Source organism: Olea europaea, chromosome 2 (genome assembly GCF_002742605.1).
Source record: "Olea europaea var. sylvestris chromosome 2, O_europaea_v1, whole genome shotgun sequence".
NCBI classification, from domain to species: domain Eukaryota; kingdom Viridiplantae; phylum Streptophyta; class Magnoliopsida; order Lamiales; family Oleaceae; genus Olea; species Olea europaea.
This window is the reverse complement of record NC_036238.1, coordinates 26,621,525-26,631,635: the sequence shown is the minus strand read 5'-3', so window position 1 is coordinate 26,631,635 and position 10,111 is coordinate 26,621,525. Positions and strand designations below refer to the sequence as shown.

The 10,111-nt window shown below is 34.9% G+C and overlaps 2 protein-coding genes across 2 annotated transcripts in view; both read left to right on the top strand.

The window, feature by feature from the left end:
• Nucleotides 1-2,618: 2,618 nt before the first annotated feature.
• On the top strand, nt 2,619-7,437 carry LOC111374623 (NADPH--cytochrome P450 reductase-like). The gene is made up of 15 exons (XM_022997327.1): nt 2,619-3,156; nt 3,223-3,282; nt 3,401-3,456; nt 3,842-4,075; nt 4,176-4,367; nt 4,482-4,574; nt 4,694-4,919; nt 5,011-5,094; nt 5,171-5,322; nt 5,661-5,757; nt 5,999-6,148; nt 6,244-6,321; nt 6,412-6,534; nt 6,654-6,767; nt 7,074-7,437. The coding sequence occupies exons 1-15, from the start codon at nt 2,797-2,799 to the stop codon at nt 7,152-7,154; spliced, it is 2,100 nt and encodes a 699-aa protein (XP_022853095.1). The 5' UTR covers nt 2,619-2,796; the 3' UTR covers nt 7,155-7,437.
• Nucleotides 7,438-9,929: 2,492 nt separating this feature from the next.
• LOC111368772 (60S ribosomal protein L10) overlaps nt 9,930-10,111 on the top strand; it is a 2,617-nt gene continuing 2,435 nt past the window's right edge. Inside the window, exon 1 of the mRNA XM_022990213.1 lies at nt 9,930-9,992. Coding sequence (XP_022845981.1) covers nt 9,983-9,992 — 10 coding nt within the window. The 5' untranslated portion in view covers nt 9,930-9,982. The remainder of the gene's footprint in view (nt 9,993-10,111) is intronic.

Sequence of the window (10,111 nt, the reverse complement as noted above, 5' to 3'; positions counted from 1 at the left end):
GTAATTTGGGTCACAAACCCAACAAAAAGCATCTTCCTTGGTTATCCAAATGTACTCTTCATCATTAGAAGACGATTTTCGCCTTCAATCCAAAGTATTCTCGATTCATCAAGATTCATAAAACGACTATGAATAACAACGTCCAAAGAACAAAGTAGGGTGCATGCATAGTTTCTATCAGGCATTTCATTGAACATTTTCTTCGCAATTTCAAACTTGCTCGATTGTCTATACAATTTGACAAATTTTATAGAAACGCTCTTCTTGAAAACATCAATCTAAATTGCTTCTCATTTTTGAGAATTTCTTTTATCCATTTGAAGTGTTTGGCGAAAGCCAAGCGGTGGATTGTAGATTCATAAATGCCATTCTTGTTGCGGGAATGGTTGGAAATTTTGTGGAGATGAGATCTTTCTATGAGGCAGAAGCTTTAAAAATGAAGAAGATGTCTCCCCAAATTTTGTAATTGAAATCAGTTAGTAAGAACGAAGAAGATATTCTCTCTCCAAATTTTGTAATTGAAATAGTAATGATATTAATCCTTAAATTATGGGATTAGTTACTAAGTTAATGACCTGATTTTTGATAATGGAATCTTAAATACACGTTTTCCTTTAATTTTCCCAATTGTAAAGTCTCATTTATTACTAATGTATTTCGCCATCAGAATCAGTCAAGTCCAAAATTGGGATTATTCAAAATGAGATGAGTCCTAGTTAATAAAAATCGGCGGCCAAAGTTTGATGACGCTCAAATTTGAAAAGCATCTTTCTTGGTTATCCAAATGTACTCTTGGTCATTAGAAGACTGCTTTCGCCTTCAATCCAAAGTATTCTCGATTCATCAAGATTCATAAAACGACTATGAATAATAACGTCCAAATAGCAAAGTATGGTGCATACATAATATCAAGGGATGATACAACATAACACGAATATGTCACATGTGAACTTCATTTTACATGAGAGGGCCCTATCTATAATTAGTATTTTGTACACCGAAAGCTCAAATTGAACATATTGTGCTACACAAGCACTAAGGCCACAAATGTACCACTACAGTAATCCATAAACTATGAAAGCTCGATGTAGGCTACACAAGTCATGCACGGTTTGCAATCCTTATGGGCTACTCTTGCCCTCGACTTTCGGTAATTAACAAAGTCCTCGTACAACCCTTATGGGCTACGCTTGCTCTGTATGGCATGCAAACTTTATTAGAGATCTTACTTTTTAGCGTGTCATACAATAATCTTGTTCACTTGCACTTTTTGAAATCAAGGTGACATAGTATAACACAATAGATGAACTTCATATGACCTTATATTTCATATCTTTGCATGCACATAAGTAAATATTGCTCTTGATTTGTTATAATTTTATTTTAAATAACCTTCTAATAATTCAATTGAATACATAGAGCACATATACTCATGCACATATAAAAGCTTAATATCTCACGCAAGTAGAAGTAAATTCCTCACTATATTCAAAAAAGATGGGCAGAATGGTGGACTTCTTTTTATGATTGAGATTCAAATGCATGGAAAGAAAAATAAAAAATTGCATATTCAACAGCATAGCCAAAATAGTCATGCTTAAGGGTTGACCAAATTGGCACCTATTACCATGATTTTAAATTGTGGAATAATTTGACCGTAGCCTACCTTTTTTTAAAAAGAATTTAAAAAAAAAAAAAACTTGAGATAATGACATTCTAATAGAAAAAGGAAAGTAAAAAACCAATTGATGGCAAGCAAACACAGCCATCGATCTCGAAATAAGTTTTGTACTCAAAATTGACTAAAATAGGGCATAATATCAATTGTTTTAGTAACATTCCACAAACCAGAACAATACCAAAATGCGATTAGTCATTTTTCTAAATTTCAAAAGGGTTAAAACAATAAATAAATATAATAAATCATTTGGGACCCAATGTTTCACATAAAATATAGATTTTATTATGCATTGAAATTGTAACAACTAACAAGTCCGCATTGTGAAATCAAACACGACTGATATCAAATCATTTGAACATTACTAATTTATTTTTCGAAAGCCAAAATAGTTAAAAGCAACACCCAAATTGATTACGGGACTCAATTTATACCTCTAGTCAAGGTTCGATCCCCTAAAAAAAAAAAAAAAAAAAAAAAAAGGTATTACCCTTTCCTAAATAGTAGAAATAATTTTACCTCCAAAAACAATTATATTTGACACAAAAATAAAAACCTTCCCTTCCGTAAGTAACTAACTGGGGCGAAAAGTAGAGTTTGGCGGGTCTCCCTAGTCTGGTTTGGTAGGCGTTTGATGCTACCCCATTGCCGTTCTCAAAAGAAAAGAAAGGTTGAACCCCAATTTTAATGGTCACCATCTCTCTACTCCTAGAGATTTGCGAGGAAGATAAATCGCGAGATGTGTCTTAATAGGTCAAGGAATAAGAATTATTTGTCCACCGTACCTATCAGAAGTCCAATTTTATATCTAATGAATCGAATCCCCACATTGTAACTGCCAATAAGACGTTAAATAATCTTTTGTCCTTTGTACCACTTGACCATGCCCGACAACCCCATTGCCGTTCTCGATATTATATATAAAGCGCTCTCTCCTCTGCGGAAGTCACGAGTCTCTCAAAAAATTTCAACTCTTATGAACTCAGACTCAAAGTTTTGATAATTTGTTTTCATTTTCCTGTGGTTAATTTGCTTTGCTGATTTTCTTCCCGGCGCCGAAAGGATCACAACTAGTGTTAACGCATTTGAAAATCCGCCAACGACTCAGTTGAGAACTCATGGAATCCACCTCAGATAAGTTATGGCCTTTGGATATGATGGCCTCGATTCTAAAGGGCGTGAAATTCCAGCAGTCGAGCGGGTCAGCGGAGGTAGCAGGGCAGCTGGCGTGGATGGCAATGTTGATGGAGAATAGAGACCTGATGATGGTATTAACGACTTCTGTGGTTGTGCTGATCGGATGCGTTGTGGTGTTGTTCTGGCGGCGGGCTGCAGGATCTGCCACGAAGAAGGCGGTGGAGCCGCCTAAAGTCGTAGTGCCCAAGGTGGTGGTGAAGCCAGAGGAAGTTGACGATGGAAAGAAGAAGGTCACTATCTTCTTCGGAACTCAGAGTGGTACAGCAGAAGGCTTTGCCAAGGTAAAAGCTTTATTATGATAGTTTACTTTTTTTGTTTTCTCATTTTCGCTTCTTTTTTTTTAACAGGAACTTGCTGAGGAAGGTAAAGCTAGATATGACAAGGCTATGTTTAAAGTAATTGATTTGGTGAGTTTTTCATCCATTTTGATGTTTCGTTTTCGGTTCTTATGTTGTTTTTGTTTTACACGTAAAGGTTTCGTCCTGATGTTGTGATCACTTATTGAATCTTTTTATCTGTTGATAGGAAAGTTACGTTAATTTAATTAATGATATGCTTAATATTAGCTATTACAAAATAACGTAGTTCAATTTTATGTGTTTCACGTCTCTCTTTGTTGAATTTTTCATAAATTTGATTACTAAAATCACATAAAGAGAAAGATAGCGAACTCAAAATAATTAAGAGAGATGTTGTAAAGCTTTCATTCGATTTTCTCATGTAGAAATGACACTACAGTAGAATAACAGATTTGGATAAAATTGAGGTCAATTTGATTAAGTTGATTTTGAACTGAAAATTAGAAATAGAAAAATCATATTTTGTGGTTTGAACTAAATTAACTAGTTAACAAATTTATTTAGAAAAAATAAAATAATTTTACTCATTTAAAATAAGTTAATTAAAAAAATTACGGAGATTCGATTCTTATTCGATTTTTCGGGTCTTGGTCTAGAACCGAGAATGAAACCATACCCGTCGATTTTTGATTCAAATACCCATTCGGGTATTTAACTTGAGAAGAACCGTCGGGTTCGGTTCGAGAGTTTTGTCCAGCCCTAATTGTTACGTGCATGTGTCATCTTATTCTCATTTTTATCTTCTCACCTTCTCTTTTTTTCTGATTCCAGGTGGGAGACGACTTGTCCCAGTGGGTCTTGGAGATGATGATCAATGCATGGAAGATGACTTTGCTGCATGGTACTAAGATTGTATTATTATTTGAAATGAAGCACCTTTATCTTTTAAAGACAAGGAGATTATAGCTTCAATGATTCTGATCAATTTTTGGTGAATATAGGCGTGAGTTAGTGTGGCCTGAGTTGGATAATTTGCTCCGTGATAAGGATGATGCAACTGTTAATACTCCATACACTGCTGCTGTCCCAGAATATCGTGTTGTTTTTCATGATCGCCCAGACTTGTCAGTTCTGAAGAATGGATCAATTCATGCCAATGGTCATACCATTTATGATGTTCAACATACTTGCAGGTATTGAAGGAGATATAAATTTTTTCTTGGCGGTCCTTTTTTTCTCGATTATTTAATTTTCGAAGATATGTTTCTCACCCAGATGTTCCCTAAAATTATGTATTTTTCTTGAAGAGCTAATGTGGCTGCCAAGAAGGAGCTTCACACTACAGCATCTGATCGTTCTTGTACTCATTTGGAATTTGATATTTTTGGCACTGGACTTGCGTAAGTTTCTGCTCTACATCATCTGCCACATAATACTTTATTTCGTAATAGTTAGACTAAATAAAAGGCGTTTAATTTTATCTAGATCTTGTTTATTTATTCTTTACTTTTCTCCTTAGGTATGAAACTGGGGACCATGTTGGTGTGTACTGCGAGAATTTGATCGAAACCGTAATGGAGGCAGAAAGGTTACTAAATTTGTCCCCTGATACTTACTTCTCCATCCATACTAATAGAGAGGATGGCACACCACTCAGCGGAAGCTCCTTACTACCTCCCTTCCCACCTTGCACGTTAAGAACTGCACTTGCTCGATATGCAGATCTCTTGAGTTCTCCCAAAAAGGTTGGTTATGCTCCAATTTATTAAATTATTTCCTGGATTTAACTTGGGAAGAACAACTGAGTATTAATGGTTGATTACACGTGTTTTCCAGTCTGCCTTAATTGCTTTAGCGGCACATGCTTCTGATCCAAGTGAAGAAGATCGACTAAGATATCTTGCTTCCCCTTCTGGAAAGGTGTGCTATGTTCAGTCCATATCTTGATATTGAATTTGGTTGAAAAATCACACTAAGAGCATCAGTTCTTCTTCAGGATGAATATGCTCAGTGGGTAGTTGCAAGTCAGAGAAGCCTGCTCGAGGTCATGGCCGAATTTCCATCTGCCAAACCTTCACTTGGTGTCTTCTTCGCAGCCATTGCCCCACGTCTGCAGCCTAGATATTATTCTATCTCATCCTCCCCAAAGTAAGTATCTATTTCCCCTGCCCCGCTGTTCTCTATGCTCGTAGCATTACCCCACATGTTACACATTAGTGCAACCAAAAGGAAATTTGTGTCTTGGGCTTTCAGAATAATAGAATATGTTTGGAACAATCATTATTATTATTGTTCACCAGCTTCTATCAGCTGAGTATGATATGAAGTCTTTTGTGGACATGAAAATGATCACATTTTGTTTTTTTTATTTCATGAGACGTAATAACATGAGAAAAATGTGTACTTGTTCTATTTTATATTGTTTCTTTTCATTCTTCATTCTTTTTCCAAAATTCTACTAATCGTCTGCGATATATGTTTTGCAGGATAGCACCATCTAGGATTCATGTGACTTGTGCACTGGTCTACGAGAAAACACCTGTTGGAAGAATTCATAAGGGTGTCTGCTCAACGTGGATGAAGGTATTGGTTTCGTACTCAATTTATATATCAGCTGAGTGATAAAATATGGGGAAGTGCTAGTGAATAGAAATAGTCAATTATCAAAGGAATAGTGTACAGTTTCCTGAATATTATAATTTTTTCTAGATTTATCAGGACTTGTATATTTGTTGGACATGCTTCTTTGAGTTTAATTAGCTTATTTCATGTAAATTGTACAATCTCTCATGAGCGTGGGTGTTCAACGTTTATCCCTTTCCAGAATGCTGTGTCTTTTGAGGAAAGCATTGACTGCAGTTGGGCGCCTATTTTTGTTAGGCAATCTAACTTCAAACTCCCGGCTGATCCTAAAGTGCCAATCATAATGATCGGCCCTGGTACGGGCTTGGCTCCATTTAGGGGTTTCCTTCAGGTTTGTGAGAAAGCACTTCATGTGACATACTTTGTGGTCCTAGCTTCTCCTAATGCTGAATAGTTAACGATATAACAAATATCTGTTAATTTCAGGAAAGATTAGCTCTCCTCGAATCAGGAGTAGAACTTGGTCCTGCTATATTATTTTTTGGCTGCAGAAACCGTAAAATGGTTAGTAAATCACTAATCATTTGTAGCATTGGAGTTTTCAAGAAGCAAATTAGTTACAAGATTTCTAAATTAATTTCATGCAATTTTCAGGACTTCATTTATGAGGAAGAATTGAATAAGTATGTTGAAGCTGGTGTAATTTCCGAGCTAGTGATAGCTTTCTCACGTGAAGGACCAACTAAGGAATATGTGCAGCATAAGATGACGGAAAAGGTATGCAACCTTCTCCACTCTAACTAGTTTTTTGGCTTCAGATTTTAATAGAAGTTTAGTGATTTGTAATTGCATATTGTATTCAAATCTTTTAGTAATATTTTTTTGGTGTACAACAGGCTTCAGATATCTGGAACATGATTTCCGAGGGAGGATACTTATATGTCTGCGGTGATGCCAAAGGCATGGCCCGGGATGTTCACCGAACTCTTCACACCATTATGCAAGAGAAGGTATCTTTACCTTTTTGGTGCCAATATGGCTTGTCTTTTGATTTCCACACCTTTCCTGCTGGTTTTGTCCGTGGTAGACTGTATAATAAACGATATTCTAGCTTCTTTTTCTTCTTGAATACTCTATAGTCCACTTGCCCACAAGCCATTGTTGCTATGTTTCGCCTCTCTAGTAAATATTGTCTATGTGATCGTGAACAATTAGTTTTCATATACTCAACTTAGGCTCCATTTGAGAAATGATACGGTCAACTTCTTTAGCTGATTACGCCTGCAGCTAATTAATCACACTGGTATTTGTTTCAGGGATCTCTGGACACCTCTAAAGCTGAGAGCATGGTAAAGAATCTGCAAACAAGTGGACGGTATCTGCGTGATGTATGGTGATAATTCCTCCAGTCGACGTAATTCATTTAAAATTAAAGAAATTTTTTTGGAGGCAATGTGCAAAGACTTTCCACCTGCAGATGGGAAGTTTCGGATGTTGTTATAACAGTTCTCGCGATTCTTTAAACTGGCTTTATTCATGTAATTTTTTTTCGTGTAATTTATACATAAAAATGCGTATGATATAGAAATATTCAGTGTCATAATGTTAAGTGTAGCTACTGAACTCTGTAATCTTATGAACTGGCAAGATTCAACATGATTTTAATGCCTTTTCTGTCCATTCGTGTGTGCCACTTACCGTCCCAAACCTCTAATTTACTCACAACACAAGTAGAACCGGCCCTAAGATTTTAGGTGTCCTGTGCAAGATTTTAAGATGGTGCCCTCTTCAATTAACTAAAATATATATTAAAAAATAATAATAATAAAAAAATTTATGTATATATATATTTTAACGATATTATTTCATTGCAAAAATATGATGTTTAAATATATATTTTTTTAATTTTTACATACATGAACAAAAAAAACATAAATAAAGTTCAAAAGCATCTCTCGAACTTATTGCTCAATAGATATCAAAACTAATCTATTCAATTGTTCTTGTAACATAAGTAATACATGTATTCGGAAGACAATCCAATCTTTTCAAATAAGTCAATATATCAAAAGCCGTTTTTATTTCTTTTGGTAAAAGATTTCGCAAAACTTTTAACTCTTAAAATAAATCTTCGCCATCAAAATTGCAAAAATTTACATGTCTTAAAACAATATCAAGATGATCACAACATGCTTTCAAATTAGCATCATCCAATGAGTTTAACTTGTTAGAAGAAAATAGAAATCCAAATTTTTTCCATATGAATTGAATTCATCAAACTTTCGTTCAAGTGATCCAATTGCTTGATATACTATATAAAAGAAATAATTAGTTCTAAAAGAATCTTCATGTGATGATCTACAATAGCATTTTCATCTACTATATAAAAAAAATAAAATTGGTTTCTCTCTTCTCTACCTCAATTATCTTTGAGACAATTGAAAAATACAGTTGGTTTCTCTAATTCTTTTATCCAAAAAGACGATTGGAAAATGTGGTTGCTCAATTTTTCTTTCTTCTCTTAACTCTCTAGCAGGCCTGATTCTTTTTGACTTTACCTCTTTCACTCACATTATTTAAGGTAGAAATACTATTTTAAGAATATTATATTTAAGGAAATTATAATTACTTAGTTACATTATTCTTAATTTTAATATATTATGCATAATAATAAAAAATTTTTAAATTTTAAAATTAATATATATTTTAAATATTTAATTATAAATAAATATACAGCTATAACAAAAAAAATTTTGGTGCCCCTACAATTTTGAAGCCCTGTGCATTCGCTTAACTTGCGCACCTTTAAGGCCGCCTTTGGACACAAGGATAAACTCACAGAATTTGTTAAATAGAGCATTAGTTGACAAAAAAAGCTTGACCTTTACCAAATTCTAACCAACTTTAGAAAGAGGGTAAAATAGTAAGTTTAGATTTTTTGTTAACAAAAAAATAAAAAAGAAACGAAAAAAAACACGGTTTATCTTCTTCCCAAATACCCACCCCTAGGGATGGCAATTGGAATCGTCGGCTCAGGCTACACGTGGTTCAGTCCAAAAAAAGCTCGAGCAGGCCTTCGAGCCTCGAGCCCCATTTCGGGGAGCTATAAGGGCTGGCTCGTTTAAGTATATAAAAAAAAAACTCAATCCGTTGCTTGTTTGGCAGCTAACCGGCAGCATTATTGGTAGCAGAAAATGCTGCCTTAATTGGCAGCTTTATAGGCTGCCTGTTTGGCAGCTAAGGGAAAAAAAGAAAAAAGAAAAAAAAAATCGAACCTACTTGGTTCAATAAGGTTTGAGTCGAAAGCTCGGGTTGAGCCTTACTTTTTTGGCTGAGCTCGAGCCAAAAAATTCCTCCTTAAAAAAGTTCAAGTGGGGAGTTTTGATTCGTGAACTGGTTCAGTTCGATTCGTTGACCCCTACTTACCCCTAACGTTCATCCCACCTCACCTAACCCCAACCAAATGAACCACAATATACCAACCTTCACTGTGTCCACGATAGCAATCACCCACATACTGGGGGATTTTGGGTGGAGAGGGCGGCTATGTTCTGCACCATGGCTCGGAAATGACCTAACGAGTTCATTAAACTTAACATTGAAATATTTTAAATAACTTTGAATGAATTAGTTTGTTTTAAGATTTTCATGCTTGTCCCCACGAAATGTTCTATATGGGTTGGACAATCTAAACTAGCTCACTAGTCGTTTATCTTTTGAAATTTGTAAATAATAAACTTGAAAAAATAGATTTTGTTTATGTATTTAATAAAAAACTTTAATATTATAAAAACCATCATTCTTTATCTTTTACGAACAATTATACACAAAATATTATTTTGTTTACACGTATATCATGTAGCCGGTCAGAAACTATAAAACTAAAGCGTACCACTTTAGCTATGCATGCGTATTATGTATGCCCCTTTTTTGTTTGTTGTCAAGATTACAACTTCGTCTCAAACGGGGTTTAATGGTGTATATAAAAGATAAAAAGTGAATGTTTATTGATAGGCTAAAACTTCTTTTTTACTCCAATTAGTGCTATTTCCGTAAAGTTTTCGATAATAATCCTCCACTACTTGGGCCTGGCTTTGGATCCAAAGACAAAGATGGCCCACTACTTTGTAGCCCACTTAGCCCAATTGTATCCATAAAACGCATTCTACATTTTAATGGGTTAGGGTTTCGCATTTCACACAGAGACTAAGAGGAGCAGCTCGCCATGGGGAGAAGTAAGCTCTCCTTATTCTCTTATGCTATATGCGCGTCTGATTCAGTCATAATATGCGTTTATAGATATGTAGAAGTTCGAATCTTCAAAAAAAAAAAAAAAAAAAAAAAAAATCGCTAC